The sequence below is a fragment of the Heterocephalus glaber genome, unplaced genomic scaffold (genome assembly GCF_053883595.1).
Source record: "Heterocephalus glaber isolate CG9 unplaced genomic scaffold, H.glaber_assembly_v1.0 deba00001461, whole genome shotgun sequence".
Taxonomy (NCBI): Eukaryota; Metazoa; Chordata; class Mammalia; order Rodentia; family Bathyergidae; genus Heterocephalus; species Heterocephalus glaber.
In genome coordinates, this window is record NW_028258308.1 from 4,273,650 (window position 1) to 4,293,280 (window position 19,631).

The following is a 19,631-nucleotide window of genomic DNA, read 5'->3' on the forward strand; positions in this document are numbered from 1 at the left end:
GCTGCCTCTGTTTCTTGGCTCATGTCATCCTTCAGTCTTCAAAGCCAATAGTCGCTGATCAAGTCTTGTCTCATCACTGTTGTTAACTCTTCTAAATCCCTCTTCCATTAAAAACCAAAAACAACCCTAGTGATTACTTTTGGTCCACTCAGATAACCAGAATAATCTCATATTTTAAGGTCAGCTGATTAAGTAACCTTGATTATCCGCAAACTTAATTCCTCCTTGCCATGTAACATAATATATTCACAGGTTCTAGGAATTAGGATATAGATAACTTAAGGGAACTTGCCTACCTATAGAGTATTAGTTTAAAAGGACATAAATTACAAGGGATACCTTTTCATCAAGGATTTAAGGACTTTTGCTCTTGGGTCTTGCTTCTCTTAGGCTTAAAAAGTGAGAATAGCATTAATTGATTAGTGATTTGTCAGTAAATACAATTTTCCTTATGTGACTGTCAGTGATGCATATGTGGAAGCATATGTCAGCATTTACTTGTTCTTTACATTATTACATCTATAGTTCTTTAGAAAAGCAAGTTAAAGAAGCTCTTTCTACACTAAGTTGTTTTTTGTTAAGCCCCAACTTTCTCACTAACAGAAACACGAGTATTGGTATCAACAGTTGAGTAACACTGACAGCGTGTAAGGAGGCTGGAGGCAATTGGCAACACTATATTAAGTCCTAGGCTCTGGCTGAAGAATCATAATTGTTAGGAGATTGTATTTTTCATCCCTTGTATTTGTATCCCTTTAATAACTCCGATGTATTCCATTGTTAGTGGTTTGTGCCCAGCTTGTTAGAGCTTTAGTTTTTCAATAGTCTTAAATAATTTTGCCTGAGCCAGTTACTATTCTTACTTTGTTGTTTAAATTCAACTCAATAAATAATTTTCTCTTTTTAGTTAATTTGTGTATATATTCCACTCAAAATACTTAATTCTGATTAAGATTGCCCACTTTACAATATACCACTTAGGAATGGAATAGCATCTAATAGTTCTACCATTGGTTAATATGTTGGAAGAACATAATCTTGGATTTAAGTATAGTGCTTCAAACTGAATTGACTTAGTTTTGTGAAAAATTGTTCCTTTTTTTCTTAGTTCACTATGGACTAATGAAAATTTTGTTAGGTACTAGCCTTACAAAATCTCTGTGATAAATGAATCCCTGAGATAAAGGATATATAATCCTGAGGTATTTTCTCTTTGCCTTAGAAAATATGGTTTGTTACTTTGTAACTGAGTTCATATAATTAGTAAGGTACTATTAATAAGATTTTGCTGTAGTTGTATTTGTACTAGATTTTGCTATATCAGTAAAATATGGAAAGAATCAAAAGTGTTAGACACAAATTCACAGACTGAAGGTTTTGAACATATGAGGGGATCTCTGCTTCATTAAGAGTGTAATTATTGTTATAGGTTCCATCAGGCTTGTTCATCCCCAGCATGGCCATTGGAGCGATTGCAGGAAGGATTGTGGGGATTGCAGTAGAACAACTTGCCTACTATCACCATGACTGGTTTATCTTTAAGGAGTGGTGTGAGGTCGGAGCTGATTGCATTACACCTGGCCTTTATGCCATGGTTGGTGCTGCTGCGTGCTTAGGTAACATCACTGTGTCTGCTTGTATGTAGATGTTTGTAAGTCTGAAAGAGAAAATAGCCAGTAGTAGATGCCTGTGTTTAATTGATGGGTGAGTTGCTGGGAGAAGGAGGGTGCAGCATGGAGGGAGGAAATATATCAACAGAAATGAAGACTAATACTCTGTGGTATTTTACAGTACATACTGGGTTTTATTTTACTTGTCTAGGAACATTTGTTATTGTACAAATGTAATGGTAGTTAGTATATTTGTAATGTTGCAGTGGACCCTCGAGTTACAACTGGCCTGACATATAGGAACAACTTGCGTTATGACAGGAATTTTAGTTTTAATTTACGATCAAAGTCTTGAGTTATGACCCTAATGCCAGCTGCTTGTGCTTCCAGATGGTCTCAGATACAGATTTAACCCTTAAAGAGTTCTGGAAGGAACATTACAACATCCTTTCCTGTATGAGGTTAACTGAGAAATCCTGAGCCAATGTCTCTCTAAGGATACTGAGATCTGCCTGTATACAGGAGAGAGACTTTGAAGGCTGTATAGAGGAGCCTGAGCCTTCAATTGAGCAACTTGAGTTACCAGCCCTCAAGAACGAATTGAGTTCGTAAGTCAAGGGTCCACTGTGCATAATTACTTTATGACAGAAACCATCATAGTACAACAGAAGCTTAATTTGAATCCTTTCTAAGGAGATTTTTTTTTTTATTGTTGAGGATTTTTGGCTTACCGATAACAATTAAGATTATAAAGTTCTATGATTAGTATTCTAACAAAGCTTCACAGTGCTTGTACTTTGAGCTCTGCAGTAATTTACTTTTAGCCATAGGAAAAGATTTATTTATCAACACCACTATTAAGATGTATTTGTAGCAAAAGAAATGGTAGCTATTCAGTTTAGTGAAAAGAAAAGCATAATATCTGTTTTAAGCACTTAAGAGTCTGTTGTCTTCTTTAGCATGGGAAATAGTTATTTTATATTTAAGATGTCAGCTAAACTTTGGTTATAATATTTAATCATATTTGATGTTTTGACTTTATTTTAGTACAGTAAGTCAAAATTACATAATTATTGATCTTCAGAAGTATTATATCCAGTAGAAGTGTAGGGAAGAATCATTTCCATTAAAGTAGCAAGTACTTATTATATCTCCATTTTCTTTTTAGCACTATTCTAGGTACAGTGAGTGCTTCAAAAAAAAGTATGGGATTTAGCTCAGTGGTTCCGGCGCCTGCCTTGCAAGCGCAAGGTCCCGAGTTTGATCCCTAGTACCAAAAAAAAAAAAGTATGGGCCTTCAACTACAATCAAATTTGGGGAGATAAGACTAACACTGAGAAAACAGTAGTGAGCAATGTATAATGATTATACACAGTGCCCAAAGAATGTTTTAGGAATCTAGAGACAAAAAGCTGAAGCATTTCAGGAATGGTAGAACATGAGCTTTACTTTATACTTATTTTTAAAGCCATATATTGTGATCCTTCCACTGCCCATCAAAGTCACCTGCACTCTTCTAAAGCTTGAGTCAAGATTTATCTTTAAAATAGCCCTTTTTAAAAGAACTGATGATTAATCAACAGTTGTCCTATCAACCCACAGTTCTTTTATTGAGATTTATTTTGTTTCTGCTGCAGTTATGGACATACTGATGACAACGTCAAAATCTCCCACCTGGAGTCTTAGGGATCTAATTTCTTCAAGCACTTCACTTTAGAGTCATTGGTTCTCAATTTCTAATACCATCTCTGAACATTAAAGAGTTCAAATCATACTTATTCCTAAGCCATCACATTTAAGAGTGGCACAGATCTATGGGACATGCCACTACCTAAGGTATGAAAGACTTATTAGGTCTTTCAATAAATTTAGTAATTGTCCTGTAATTCCTTCACATAGACGTAACCAGTAGTCTTGTGAGTAAAGCAAAACCAGTTACTCTATGAGGCATTTCCGGGGATGGACTTCAACCTGAACTTTATTTTGAAAGATTTGTAGAATTTAAAGAAGAGAGGGCCTTGTTGAAGATTATACTGTGAAGATAAGGGAATTGGGTTGGGAATTAACTTAGTATTCATGGGGCTTTGAAGAAACTGATTATATTAAGTACAGAATGCATTTTGGATACTTTTAGAAAACAAAGTTGAATTAGTTAAGAAACATTATAAAAAGATAAACCAAATTTATGTTAGGATTCATTTATATTTGGAATTGGTCAGACTTTTGGGAGAGCTCTGGCTTTGCCATTTTTTTTAGCTTGATGACTTTGAGAAAGTTCTTTTACTTTTTTGGTTTTTGATTTTCTAATTCATGAAATGAAAATAACTATCTCATGATTATTTTGAGAATTATATGAGATTAAAATACATATAAAGCTGTTAGCATAGTGCTTAGTAAAATAAGTGCTTAAGTTTCAAAAACATTTTAAAAGCCTCTGTAAACTAACTAGAACATGCCTGGCATAGAATGGATACATAACATATAGTAGGTTACTCTACCTTTTTAATTTTAGGTTAAAAATATAAAGGAGGAAATAAGTCTAGTACATTATCAAATGGCAAGCCCTATTAGGTTTTTGAGCAAAGGAACAACATTGTAAAAATAGGACTTAGGAAAAACTAACCTTGGAGCATGGCTTATAAAGTGGGCTAAAAATAATGGGGTCTGGAGTCAAGAAGGAGGTGTAGGATAAAAGGATATTAAACGTAAGCCACAAGGTCTTCAGTGAACTATGTTGGTAACAGTGCAAATCCTGAGTAGGGACCCCTATATGGCTGTTTTGCAGAGGGAATCAGATAGGGATAGGTGACAGTGTAGATATTGTGATGAAGTAAAAGGATGAACCAAGAATGATCATGTAGGTTGTTAGGAAGAATGTGGTGTCAGGAGTTGGGGTCAGGGAACCTGGAATGAGGATCTCTTTTGGGGAAGAGGAGTTCCGGTTTTAAAGTGCGTTGTGTTTTCTGTGAAGGTGCATCACTCAGAGTCTTTATAGTTGAAAAGTGAGATAAACATAACAGTAAGATTGAGCATGCATAATTTGAAATATGGGACAGAAGCAACAAGAAGTAGAAGGATATCAGTTGAGAATGATGATTTGCATCAGTGAATAGATGAATTTTTGCTGAGAAGGGGGGAGTTACTTAACATTGTTAATATAAATCATAAGGCACCAAATATTTTTCTCATTTTGAAAAGATGTAGAGGAGAGAATTTTATTAAATATCCTACTTATATATGTTTAATTTGTAGATTGGTCACAAATTAGACATGATGCACTCCATCACATTCCTTAAGAATTAATAAGCTTTTGTAAAAGTGAAATTATGTCTTTGCTACAACAAACCAAACTGGCAACATTGTCTTAATTAATTGGCTGCGATTTTTTTACAAATAAAAGATAAACATATTTTGAAATAGTATGCTAATAGTCTTCTGTGTTATAAACAGAAAACTTTGGTGTTTCTCTAGGTCTTGTTAGAAGTAGCAGTTACTGTCCTAAGAAAATAGTAGTTCTTGATAATGCATTTTCTAAGTTCTGTCTACAGATTTGCATGCAACTGCTTACTATAAGAATTCTAGTGACATGTTATGGCCAGGATCCAATGCTTCCTAACCAGTGGTTCTTATTTTTTTCAGGTGGTGTGACAAGGATGACTGTCTCCCTGGTGGTCATTGTTTTTGAGCTTACCGGAGGCTTGGAATATATTGTTCCTCTTATGGCTGCAGTAATGACCAGTAAATGGGTTGGCGATGCCTTTGGTAGAGAAGGCATCTATGAAGCACACATCCGTTTAAATGGATACCCTTTCTTGGATGCAAAAGAAGAATTCACTCATACCACCCTGGCAGCTGATGTCATGAGACCTCGGAGGAATGATCCTCCCTTAGCTGTCTTGACACAGGACAACATGACAGTGGATGACATAGAAAACATGATTAATGAAACCAGTTACAATGGCTTTCCTGTCATAATGTCAAAAGAATCTCAGAGATTAGTGGGATTTGCCCTCAGAAGAGACTTGACAATTGCAATAGGTATCCTTTCTAAAAACTACACACACACACACACACACACACACACACACACAGATTTCTGGAAGAAAGGAAAGTAAAGTTTAACTGGTTGGGTTTCAGGGACAAGGGGTGTTAATTTATGTCCCTTAAAGTCTTATCTTCCCTGACAAATGACTTTATGCCTCAGTGTATTGTTTTTCTGCTAAATATAGTTTTTCATCTCAATTTAAATGATTGGGATATAGTCCTCTTATATTAACAAGAAGGCCAGTAAGACTTAATCTTTTCTAATACAATTTGAGTCTTCTCCCAGTACCCATCTACCCAGAGGTTAGATTCATTAAGTCATGGCTTTGTTACACCCCAGTTGTTTGTACAGGACACTGAGCTGGAAATATCCAAGTGTTTGGCTTTCTCCCATAGGTCATCTTGAGAGCATGTCATCTCCCTTCCACCTTACCTCTATGGCCAAGGCTGAAGAATTGTAAAATAATTCTTGTGCCATTTGAGGAGGGAAAATAGTGTAGGAGGTGGGAGTGTTTCTCAGATTAAACTGGAAGCTCAATTTGCAGGAGAAGGGGCAGGATGAAAAAAGAAAAGAAAAAAAGATCCTTATGTCTTTAATCAATTTAGGAAAAGCCTACAGAATAGGAAGAATTTTCAAAGATTAGCAAGCCCATCATTCCAAAGGTTTTGCTTGGTTACTAGAACAGTGCCTTCTAGAGATGACAGAGTGTGTTGTCAGGTTTGGATGTCTTCAGATGTTTTAGCTTCTTTTTTGTTTTTGTTTTTTTTTTGGTACCAGGGATTGAACTCAGGACCTTGCACTTGTGAGGCAGGCGGCGGCACCACTGAGCTAAATTCCCCAGCCCCAGATGTTTCAGCTTCTAAGCCATTACTGTTTCCACCCTAGTCAGGAAAGAACATAAATTTCCATTCTTTAGGTTTTACTAGCAGCCAGCCAAAGAGAAAAGAAGGTCAGAATTTTGGAATTTATATAGAAATTGAAAAGGCCAGATTCTTAAAAGATAAGAAAGTGCAAAAATTAGGAATAATCTATATTCCCATTTACTGTGTAGATAAATTTTTGAAGTTTTTTCACTGTCTTGAGAGAATATTGGGATAGAAGATGAGGTAATGCTGGTTAGAGAATTAAGGGTACTTTAAGTATATGTGATATCAAGACATGCCATCAGAAATGTTAGTCATGTCATGACATGTTTGTGTTGTTTTGTGACAGGACCTCACACGGTAGTCCAGGGTGATATCAATGTGGTGATCCTCCTGCCTCAGCCTCTGAATTGCTGGGATTATAGGCATGTGCTACCAAACCTGGCTCCCATCCTGACTTTTTGAACACACCTCAAATATTTACCAAAATATATCTTTGCAAAGTTTTAAATTTTTCACTGGAAAAACATGTGTACACTAGATTTTGTGTATATATGTATATACATATATATAAAATAAAATTACATTCTTTACTATGCATAGAATATATATAAAATTATAGCTTATTGAAGGGCAAAAATTTCTCCGTGCTGTCTCATAAAGTAAAATCTTTTGAAATCCCAAATTTGACATGTTCTTTTTAAATTTTTCAGTTCTAGGAATCGAACTCAGGACCTTGTGCTTGCCAGGCAGACATGGTGCCACTGAGCTACATCCCCGGCCCTAGACATGTTCCTCTTTTAGGAGTAAAAGCAGAATTTTGTAGACTACTAATCCAAATTCAGATTACTTAGGTTCATTAAAATAGGAATGCTGGGATTTTTTTTTTAATGTCTGATCTGTATCAGAAAATAAAACCTATTTTCTCTGCTTCAAAAGTCTATAAATGAATGGCATAAAAAATTTAAGCCAAGTGTGGTGGTACACATCTATAATCCCAGCTACTTGGGAGGCTGAGGCAGGAGAATCCCAAATTGGAGGGAGCCTAGGCAACACAGCAAGACTCTGTCTCAAAATACATTTTTTGAAGAGGGTTGGGATGTAATTTAGTGCTTTCTGGGTTCAGTCCCCACTATAGCAGTCAGTTGGTCAGTCAGTCTAGCACTTAGTAATTATTCAGTACATGATGCTTGTTCAAATAACTTACACCATATAGTCATATAAAGTGATACTCATTTGCAAATATTTTATTTGAGAAAAACTATATTAATATGTTTTTAGGTTTGCATATATTGTGGAGGGTTTAAATCAAGCTAATGTATCACCTCATATACTTTGTGGTGAGAACACTTTAAATCTCAGCAGTTTTCAAACAAAAGAATAAAAGGGAAATTCTTAAAATGGCAAATTTAAGGTATGGTATTCACTTCTGGCATCCTGTATATCAAGGGACCATTCCAGTATGTAGGCTAATAATTTTTTTCTAAAAGTAAGTATTTTGGGCTGGGGATGTAGTTCCGTGGTGTACTATATGTACTTAATAAGCACTAGGCACTGAGTTTCTTCCCACCACCACAACGAATCAATAAATGCATAAGTAATAAAATGTTTTATTATTTAAACAATCAGTATATTTTCATTAGTGTAATGTTTCTTGTGTTTGTGATTGATAATTGGGGTTAATTTTAACTAAAAATGTCATGTGATATTATTACTTTCTATCTTTTTAGTTTCTGTTGATGAGTTATTGTAACTATAGTTCTTTTTAATCCTTTTTTCTTTGACTTTTATACTAGAGTTAAAGGTAATTTATATACCTCATTATAGTATTAGAGTAGTCTAAATTTGATTACTATATATTTCTGATATCAACTTGACTTGTATTTAAAACTCTAGACTTTTATTCCTCTTCCTCCACATTTTATACTGTGATGTCACACTTCACATCATTTTAGTTTTTGTATTCATTTACAGTGCTTGTGATTAGTATTTATACTCTACCATTCAGTTGTCAAGCACATGTCATTGGTGAGATTCTTGTGGGCTAAAAGCAACTTAATGAACATTTTTCAAAAATTATTTGTTGCCTTCTTTTCTATACTATTTATGATTATGCTTTTAAGGTGGCCCAGCAAGTAAGTACTTACTCAGAAGGGCTACTAAGATAAGGCCTCACTTAGTGCCTGGCTACTTGGATATGTTACAGCTCAGTTAAAGCAATCCAGTATTTCCTTAGAATATCTGCTTCTCAATCTAGGACTGATGCTCATTATTTTGGCTTAAATATTTTTGTAGTAAAGTTTGTGTTCAAACTATTTTCACTATAACAGAATACTATATTAGCACATACTACTTTGATTAATACTCAAAATAGACAAAATTGAAACACTTTTATTTTCACATTCTGTCCTTTATTGGGTTTCCTTCTCCTTCCTGTATTTTCTATACTTTTCTCCATCTTGTCTAGCACTTTCAAAGTGGGAATGGAAGCAGGGGGCAGGACAGAGCACACTGGAGAGGAGAAAAAGTGACAGAACCTTTCCCAATAAAACCACCCCAAAAGTCAGACTCTATCCATTGTGAGTGTGGTTGTATAGTCAGTTTCAACCTATCTGTAATGCTTATGCATTATTATAGAGTACTTAAACATCAGAAAGAGAAAGAAACAGCTTGATTGTAGGGGGTAGAGTATACAATAGAGTCAATTCAAGGGTAAAACTTTCTAGTTTCACCTCCAGTGCAGAATAAGCGACAACATAGGTAAGCTCCAATTGATGATGGATTCCTATAATAAACTCATGATATGTATAGATTTTTTAATTACATATTCCAAATTATGCTTTTTGTTTCCCAAAGTTAGAAAACGGCTCCAGATTACTGGTTATTGATAGATTCTGACTCAGTTAAATTTAAGTAATTACCAGATGGCTTTTCAGTTGATTCCTTTCTTGGTTAAGAAGACAGGAAAATGTGAAGAGGCCAGAAGTCATAGAATACATTTATTTTCTGATAAACAAGTTCCCCCTAAAAACAAAAGCCTATCAATTTAACATTTTTGGTCTTTTCTTTTTTTAGAAAGTGCCAGAAAAAAGCAAGAAGGTATTGTTGGGAGTTCTCGGGTGTGTTTTGCACAACACACCCCATCTCTTCCAGCAGAAAGTCCTCGGCCATTGAAATTGCGCAGCATCCTCGACATGAGCCCTTTTACAGTGACAGACCACACCCCAATGGAGATCGTGGTGGATATCTTCCGAAAGCTGGGGCTGAGGCAGTGCCTCGTCACACACAACGGGTAAGTTTGTCATCACAGAAATCCATTCAGTGACCAGACTTAAAACTCCTTTTTTAGTGGAATCCTGTTAGGAAGGAATGTGAATCAGTTGCCAAATGGGAGATCGATGATGTAGTATGGTTATGAATACTTCATCTGTCCAGTAAGTTTCACACTTACCAAAGAGTAAGATGTCGAATTTGCACTCTCTGCCAGAACATAAAGTAGCATTTTTCAAGACTACTGTACATCAGAGTTGGAAAAGAGATGCTGAAAACGTGAATAGCATGTTGAGCATAGAGTTTTTTATTTCTTAGAGGGCTAGTGGACCTAACCTGTATGGAGCACTGCAAAGCCTGTTTTCTCTGTATTTTCTTTTTTACGTATGTCATTTTAGTATATAAAATTCTAGTACAATTAGAACTTTCTAGATATTTTGCTACTTACTCGTTAAGCCAGTACAAATGAAATTTGTATTTCAGCATACAAATGAAATTTGTAAATAAGCTAAAAATCTCCTTTAAAAAATGCTGTTTCTTCTTGCCTATCTTTTCCATCCAGAAATCTTGTACATAAATGCTAATGACAAACCCTCATGTATTAAAAATGTACATATTGATCTTTTTTTTTTTCTGTCTTTTATACATAAACTACCAGTGTCCCTCCACGAGAAGAACATAAGCAGGGGCTGTGAAGCTTTAATGCACTGGATGCCTCAGCAGACACACTCTCCGGTGTTCACTGCTCTCATTTCCAGGACCTGGGATCTGTCTCCACACCATCCTTTCTTTAGGCCCCTTTGTTTCCTGTAGACCACTGCTCCTTGTTAGAATTCTAAAGAATCTGATTCATATGAAGGCAGGTAACAGATAGGCTAGAAAAGGAAACAAAGGATTATGTATAACTGGATGGCTAACCCTGAGCAGTGTAACACTGGTTGAAATACTGTGCTATAAACACTTAGGAAATCAGAGCAGGGTTTTGTTTTGTTTTTTGATGTTATTTTAAGCATTTTGCTCAAAATACGTAATAGAACCCCTGACCCCTGTCTAGAGAAAGGAGAAAGAAAAACAGAAAGAAAATTAGCTTATTGAACACCTTCATGTTTTCTCATTTAACTTTGTGGGATCTCTTCAAATTAGGCGGTGTGTCTTTATACATGTAGTGATTGAAGCTCAAAGAGGTTTAATAATTTGCTCAACTAGCTTTCCAACTTTAAAGCCCAATTTCTTGCTGCTATTTTACACTGTAATTTACTGGTAGAATATACCCCTTTTTTTGGTGGCTTCTTAAACTACTAAAACATTTTCTTGGCCAGTATACTATATTGGGTTAAGAATAGAAATATAATAGATACCATATTTAGATAGCATAATAGATATTCACATTTCTAAAAATAGGAAACTGTAGAATTAGATACATATTTAGTGTTTTTCACTGTGCTAACTAAAATAACTTCAGAAATATGAAATCATTAAAGGGATAAACCTCTTAAGGATGGGGAGTTTAGAATTATTAAGTCTCAAAGATACTGATTATAGAAGAGTTGTATTATGTTACTGCTGCTGGGTTTTTGGGGGGGTTTTTTGCTTAATTTTGTTTATTTAAAAAAATGACAGTACCAAACTTCATTATTTAAAAACTTGAAAAATACTAGTTAAATGAGATAACTTTTTGGAAACCTTTGCTGGGTTTTGACCCCTTTTAATAATTTATGTCTTAGTTGGAACCTAAGCTGAGATATTATAAGCTGCTGTTTTCTTCAAGTTGTGCTTTTTGCCTGGTATAGTTTGTCCTTTTGTGTACTAACAGATACAAATGTAATTCTCTAAGGTATGACTACGACTGCAAAGTTATTGTATTTGTTAATTTTCATACTTTATCTTGCTGATGAATTTCCAAGATTTGGCAGCATAGATATTAGAAAGGAACATGTTCCAAAGAAAGTATAAAGTAATGAAGTGAATAGTGGGGAGACGTAGCTAATTAAGGTTTTACCTAATGCTTCTTGTTTATATGAAAAGTTGAGTGGAGTCTTTTTTTCTAAGGGAGTATATTTAATTGCTTTATGTTTTCCTTATTCAGTCCTTCACAGAAAATAAATTTTTAATGTATATATGGAAAGCAAAAGGATCATTCAGAGATGTGGCTCTTAGGACTTTATTTTCTTTGCACGGTGTAAGAAAGATGTTTTACTCTCCTGTAAAGTTAAGTGACTTAAAATCAGAAAAGAAATCACATCTTTTGGAACAGAAGTGACAAATGCAGAGCCTTGGATGGAAGGGAGAAAAAATAGAGAGATGAAGGGGAGATGTGTCAAAATTGTAAAGATGGCAATTATTGATGTCTCACGTTTTATATTTTAATTTAGCAGACTTTCTCAATCTTTTAGAAATAGAAGTTACTCAAAAAATGTTTGGTGGCCATATAAGTTTGGAAACTATTGAATTAAATATAATTGATGTTTCTTTACTGTGAACTTCTCAGAACTTTTAAAATGTTGATATTCTTTGATTGACAGACAAGGGATACTAGGAAACATAGTTTTTTAAACTTAGTTGAAAATGCTGCCATTTTTTGGTGGAGTAAAGTGGATAAAACTCATGTTGGTTGGAGCATCCTTTGGGAAGTTCACCTTTTGCCATTTAAATCTCACATCATCACTTAGCGCAAAAAAGAAAATTTAAATGAGTCACATTTTGAGTTGATTTTTTGTTTACTCACTAAAAACAGTAAAGCAGCACAGAACCTGGCACTAATGTTCTCAGATCACTTCTCTGTTGGGATTGGGTAGATTTTTGCCTTTTTAGGGCTACTACTCTTTCTCTCTCTAAAGATTACTCTGTAAATCTGTGAATTTGCCACAGTCCATATAAATTTGTAACTTTCATCATTGTGTGCCTAGTGATTTGGCAGAATTTACAGTATTAACTGAAATTAATCATTCTGTTTAATTGTACAGAAAAGCATGAGTAAGAGTTAAACTAGTGTTATTATATTTAACTAATTGCCAAACAAGATTTTCACATTTCCTGACTCCAACCGTAAAATAGTTAATTGACAGTTGTCTTTTTTTAAGTCCTCATTTAGTCAAAGAAGAACATCTGTTGAGTGATTGAATGCCCATTTTCTATAGTGCAGGTTTTGAGCTTTTTGAAGGGGAAAGTTGTTCTCATGCTCTGAGAACTTTTCAGTTTAGTTTTATTTTAAGGATCAGTACATTATTTTTACAAAATAACAAGAAAACACGAGCAGAGACATTTCTGCCTTCCAAATTCCCTACCCTCCCTGTTTCCCCTGCCCCCATCATTTTAAGTTTTCATAAGGGACATGTCTGTAGGTTCAGACTGCTTTAAAGTCCCCTGGTGACATTCTTCAGGAAGGCAGAGTATTCAAAGGCGATTTAACAGCACAGATGACTTAACCAAATCCTCAAAGAAATGCCTAATTACCCCGGGGACACTTTAGATGGGCTTCAAAGTTCTGTTCTGTTCTGTTCTTTTCAAAACAGGGCCTCTCTCAGCCTTCATCCTGCCTCAGCCTCCTAAGTGCTGGGGGGAGTAAAAGTCTTTTAAAGCAAAAGTAAAATATTTTTCTGTTTATAATGTCACATATTATAGTTGGATTCTTTAATTTTCATTCATTATATAGTAACTAGACTCTTGTTTTAATAATTAAAGGCAGACTAATTAGTTTCAGATATCCTCATTATAAGAATGTATGTCTGTAACTTTGTTTGATGTGATAATAATGATATGTTAACTGAGGAATACTTATTTAGGAAAATATGCTTAAGTAAAAGTCATTTCGACCCATTCTCAAAGTATGTTGTATTAGCTTATTTTTAAAAGTGACATTCACTTTCTTAAAATTAGGAAACATTTCTGTCAGCATTATTTATTTCATGCACACCACCTTAATTTTAATTACAAATAGTAGTAAAATGCAGGGAGTCTTGTCTTAGGCATTAAAGCCAAGCATTCCTTTGCTGTGTGGGAGATCCACATGATGCTGTGTTGTGACGTCATCGAGATTGGGAGAACACATTCCTCTTAGGAGAGGACACTAAAAATAGATCTCTTAAATTTCAGGGGTTATGACTGTGTGTCATTATTAAGTTTCTTTTGTTCTTTGTAGTCATCTTCATTTTGAACTTTAATAATTCTGACTTTTAATTTGAAATAGAAAATAAACCACCAATATTTAAAAATAGCATTGTGTCACTTTTGAAAGTCAATAGAATTTATACAAAGGAAACCTGGAATTTTAAATCATTTTTGTTTTTATTTTTCTCAAGTTCATGAGACGCATTCTTATGGTTTATGTTTTTATTTTCTTCTCTCATTCTTTATCATTATTATTAGAACCTCTTAATTTAATTTCTCACACAGTTATTAGCATAATAATTTGTTTCAGGATTGTCTTGGGGATCATCACAAAGAAGAACATTTTAGAGCATCTCGAGCAACTAAAGCAGCACGTGGAGCCCTTGGTGATTAGTTGTATCAGATCTCCTCACTAGACACCTTAGAAGTCAGGAGGCATGAAACTTGTGAACTGTTCAGTTCTCTCTCCCAGATACCTGCTGAACAAAAAATCCTGCCACGCTGCCAGTGACATTTCTATCTGATCAGATGTCTGTAAGATAAATTCAGATATGTGTATAATTCCATTCATAGAAAGTAAACAAAAGTTAACATCTCTTTTAAATTTAACATCTCTTTTACACTTTAAGGACTCAAGCACTTTGGTAGTTGAATGAGGGACTATTTGGACATACTTAAAGTAGATATATAAACCTTGTATGCCTTGGTAGATTCACTGATCTGAGAAAGCTCCTGACTGGTTAAAAGTCTCTGCCCCATCATCCCAAACCCTTTTTCTTTTTTGGTTCCTAATCTGTGTTGTAGTAATGGTAAATCTAAGCTCCTAAATGATTGTAAGCGAGCTTGGAAATTAGAATAGGTGACAGTTAAAAGATGTTTTAGTGGACACACCAGGTAGACTGTAATGTGAATACATTTGTGATTATAATGTTAGTCTTTTTTTCTGTTGTGCCCTACATACCTTCAAAGTTAGAATGTGTGTCCTGCCATTTCATTAGTAAGTTGTATGTAGATCCTGTATGCACCCCTTTTATATGATGTTTCTAGAAAGCCATAAGCAGCTTTTGGGGTCAGATGTACTTGTTTTAACAAGCTTCACGTCCTAGTGGTTTCATGATTACAAATCTTGAATTTTCTTACCATATAACAAAAATTGTCTGGCTTTAGCAATTAATGCCTGAAATTATTTTGCCCTGCAATTGTCACACCTATAGGAAACCTGTCCCCATTTGCTTAAGTAGAATCTGATTATGTATTCCTGTTGTATGCTAATATTTCACAAGTGTTTCATGCATCCTTTTTTAAAAAACTACTAACCAGAATAATATAGTAGCTACTCATTTCATTCTGCTTTCTGCTTCACCTGTAATAATCTTTTAGGACTGCTTCTTGATTTCTCACTTTTTTTTTTAATGTAAGCATTAACATCTAAAACTTTCATAAAAGCACTGTATCTTATTTTTGGGGATCAAAGTCCAAAAAGGGAAACATAAGTACTAGAAATGTGGGTTGTATAAGATTTATTCTTGGGGTTCTGAAGCTTGGGAGTGAAGTTTTTTGTTCACCAATTTTCTGTGTGTGTTATCTCAATTGTATGTGCTTTCATGAAGATTCTGCATACACCTGGGTTTCCTTAAATTATTTCTTAGAAATTGGTTAATTTTGGTTAAACAAAAGTGAAGTATTGAGGGGATTTGGATTATTTTATTGCTTTCTTCATATGATGAGAATGAATTTTCCTTCTGAAAATGGGATCAGTATCATTTCCTATTCATGTATCCTCTCACTTTTTGTTACTTTTTTGTTGGCATACAATAATTAAAATAGCTCTACTTCAGTGAGGTATGCAGTCCTTGGACTCAGTGGAAAGGACCTCATACCATGAGTGACCATAATACTTTTAATATCAAAGGATGGTTGCTGGATAATTTTGTTTACCAAGAAAATACTTTCTGAAAGTACAATCACAAGCTGCTTGCTTTGCTCTGTTCCTGTCAGCAAAAAGGATTTAGCTATAGATTTAACTTCTTGTTTTCTTTTCCCTTTTATTTTAATAGTATTCTTCTGTTTATCTCTTTCAGACGCCTGCTTGGCATTATAACAAAAAAAGATATCCTCCGTCATATGGCCCAGACGGCAAACCAAGACCCCGCTTCAATAATGTTCAACTGAACCCCATAGATGAGGAGAGAGAAGAAACAGAAGAGGAAGTTCATTTGTTGAATAGCACAACTCTTTAACCTGAGGGAGTCGTCCACTTTTTTTTCCTCCTTTAAAAAAAAATTAAAAAGGAAATATAAAAGCCAGGCTTTTGCATCATGGTTTGCAAATAATGCTGGTGGAATGGAGGAATTGTTCAGGAAGGAAAAGAGAGATGTTTCCCCAGCTGCGAGCAGCAAATCAGCTCCTGTTGTGTTCTGCACTGGATGCATTCAGTGGAGGATGTGCTGTGATAGTGCAGGCTTGAGCCTCAACGGAGATGACGCTGGAGTCCTCGAGCACCTGGCCTATTTCCAACACTGCAGAGACGTGTTATCAGTCCCTATTTCTGGAGGGATGACTTTGAATTGAGCCATCTATAAGACTGCAAAGTCTTGCCCTTTTTTATCAGAACTGTTCTGTTTAATTCATGAATTGTGTAGTTAAGCATTACCTTTCTACATTCCAGAAGAGCTTTTATTTCTCTCTCTCCTGAGCTGTAACAAAGCCTCTTAAATTGGTGTACCCTTTTGAAGCAGTCCTTTCTCATATTGAGATGTACTGTGATTTTACTGAGGTTTCATCACAAGAAGGGAGTGTTTCTTGTGCCATTAACCATGTAGTTTGTACCATCACCAAAGGCTTGGAACAGTGCACACACACCATGTCAAAGGCTTGCCCAGCAGGTAAAATCTTGAGTGAAGTATGAACAAAATCTCCCAACTTGTGTGCTGTGTGGTTCAGAATGAAAAACAGTGAAAACTTTAAAGGATAAACAGTTTTTTTTTCCTCTCAGACTTTATGGATAATGTGACCTGGTCTTATGCAAATTTTCTATTTCTAATACTACTATGATATACAAGTGCTGTTCAGCATAATTAAACAAAAAGCTGCTGCTCTGACAGTAAAGAGAAGGAAGTATTCTGTTTAACTGTATCTGGTATTGCATGTTTAAACACTGGAATTTCTTTCTTGAAATTAGATCATTCTTTTGTTTCCTCAAGATATTTTACTGCTGACACTGAAGATAAAATGTAATTCATAACTTGCACTAAATGTACAATTCTTTTCTTAAAAATTTACCATCTTATTTATATTTTTATGGATTAAAATTTATAAAAATACAGATCAGTTACTATCACACTTAAATAATTTTACCTTTTTAATGTGATTTTTATAAACTAATTCTGACTTATAAATATGGAGATGTAAAAAAACGTTTACAATGGGAGCAAGGGTTTAAAAAGCTTGTGCTGACTTCTCCATGATCCAATGTGTACATTACCTTTTCCTGATCTTTCACTGCCATCCTCTGGATTATGTATATCTTCTGATCTGTCCATTTTGACCCACAAACTGGAACATTCAAAACATTATAAATTACCTAGTGAAGTAAAACCCAAAATTAGGGTTAACCTTTTTTTTAGAAAATTTTTAAAAATGAAAACAATAAAATTGTAAAGGTAGCAGTTAAAATTTTAATGTAAGTATAATCTTTCAATCTCTGGGTAAGTCACCTCCATAACTGAAGTGTTTGATGATAAGTTTGAGTAGCCACAATGCACATTTTTACAGGATGAGTTAAAATGTACTAAAGTGTTCAGAATTTTTGTTTTTGGAAATGTCTGTTTTAATCATGGTCTTAGTTCACCCTTAGCAAAGGCAATTTACTCAAAAAATATCCGACGATTGTGCATTTCTGATAAGCAAATGACTTTTTGCAGACAGACATTTTCTGAAACATAACTGGCAGTGAACCATTGTTACATTTTGAAAGTGATTCTTCCCTTCCTAGTTCTTAATAATATACCTGTTAAGAGCTGTAAGATCACCTAAGACCTATGACCTTGAAGACTTAAAAGATCATGAAGCCATATTAGAATGATAATTGAAAGTTAAACATAATATTAGGAGTTTTGTGAGCTATTCTTAGCTTTGCTATCTGCCAAAAATTACTATTTGGTCCTCATTACTTCCTCCATTTGGCAGACTTCAGTTTTCTTCATAGACCTGTCACTTATTTTGACTATCCAGAGTAATTATTTCTAAATGATAGTTCTGTATATCTTCATCTGTCTTAAATATCTTTGCAGTGTGCAATTCACTACGAGACTTTGAACTTCTCAGCATGGCTCATGGATGACTAATTGCCCTAAATTACAACCCTTCAAAGGAGAAACCAGTTTTCTTGCAGGTGTGTCATACATTAAATTGCACATGGATTTTATTTTGCACATTTTCCATTTTGATTTCAAGTCCTGCTTTCATTGCCCATCTTGCTTCAGACTGACATTTTAGGATGGATATTAAAGCATAAATTTTCTTTGGTATATTTCCATCTCAGTGTGTCTTACTACTGAAACATAGGAAAGGTGCCGTATTTTTAATGCATTTAGAGGTTTTCTTTGATATTATTATCCCATTTCTCTTTTTGATACATTGTCTGCTTTTCAACCAAATGATGAAGTAGTGGAGAACATGACATACATGTGCCTAGCTAATTGGCAAATTAATTAATATAATAAGTGTAGCGCCTTATTTGAGTACCCTGTTTGAGAAGGTATAATGAAAATGGGCAGGAGTGTCAGCATCTTATTAATAATTGCTTTCAATTTTTGGTTCACAATGCTTAGTTTGTTAATCTGTGATGTTGCCTAGAGCTGTATTTATGTTTATACTAGTGTAGTAAAGCTGCATATCATTACAGTAAAAATGATTACTGTGATGAGTTAATCAGAAAAATCTATTAAAACCTATATGACAATGTGTGGTTTGGCCTTTAATTACATCTATACCAGTCCTCCCTCTGTACTGCTGCACTGTGCAGTGTAGGCCAATATGCATGACACATACAGCCTCAGAAAGGTGATAATTACAATGTTTTTCTCATGTTTCAAAGCCATTTCTGCACGTTGTGAGCAAGAGCCAGAGAGAAGATGCTGGGTTGAACAGAAAGATGTTCATCTCTTAGCAGTGGGCTAGCACCCCCTGTTGTCAGTGGAAGTTGCATGTCTGCAGCAAGCTTTCATTTCAGTTCACATTAGAAAATGTGGTTTTTTAAAAAAAAACTATGCTATATGACTTCTATACTTTCAGAAATTATCTTGAATGTTTGCTAAGAGAATGCTTTAAAAGAGAGTGGTGAGAAACATTTGAATGAAATTTCAATAGCCTTCTAATGTAGAATTTCAGTAAGAAGGAAAATACTGAAAGTCGAGGGTAGATCTTACATCATTCATTTATTTGTTCATTCACTGCATGCTTATTGAACTGTGTCAAGGGCTCTTCTGTGTTCTTGAAGTTTATATTCCAGTAAAAATCTATAGTATGTCAGATGGTGATAAGTACTGTAAGTTCAGTAAATTTTTTAAATGATGGCCATTTGCAATTATAAGCATAAACAATTCAGGCAAAAATCTGCATCCTAATAGTTTTTCTAGGAGAAAAAATGAAGGTCTGTATATATTTGCATGTGTACCCCACTTTTATAGAGCAGGATTAGGTAAAGCCTCCAAGACAAGGTAACATGATCAAAAA

General features: G+C 34.7%; 1 protein-coding gene across 6 annotated transcripts in view; it reads left to right on the forward strand.

The window, feature by feature from the left end:
* The window catches only part of Clcn3 (Cl-/H+ antiporter 3), a 77,845-nt gene extending 58,985 nt beyond the window's left edge, over positions 1 to 18,860 (forward strand). For 3 of the 6 annotated variants that reach the window (XM_004852922.4, XM_004852925.4, XM_004852923.3), the window contains 5 exons: positions 1,430 to 1,616; positions 5,250 to 5,648; positions 9,594 to 9,810; positions 14,206 to 14,281; positions 15,977 to 18,860. In XM_004852922.4, coding sequence (XP_004852979.2) covers positions 1,430 to 1,616; positions 5,250 to 5,648; positions 9,594 to 9,810; positions 14,206 to 14,281; positions 15,977 to 16,135 — 1,038 coding nt within the window. In that variant the 3' untranslated portion in view covers positions 16,136 to 18,860. The remainder of the gene's footprint in view (positions 1 to 1,429; positions 1,617 to 5,249; positions 5,649 to 9,593; positions 9,811 to 14,205; positions 14,282 to 15,976) is intronic. The other 3 variants (XM_004852924.4, XM_087217008.1, XM_004852926.4) reach the window with 1 other exon arrangement.
* Positions 18,861 to 19,631: the final 771 nt, after the last annotated feature.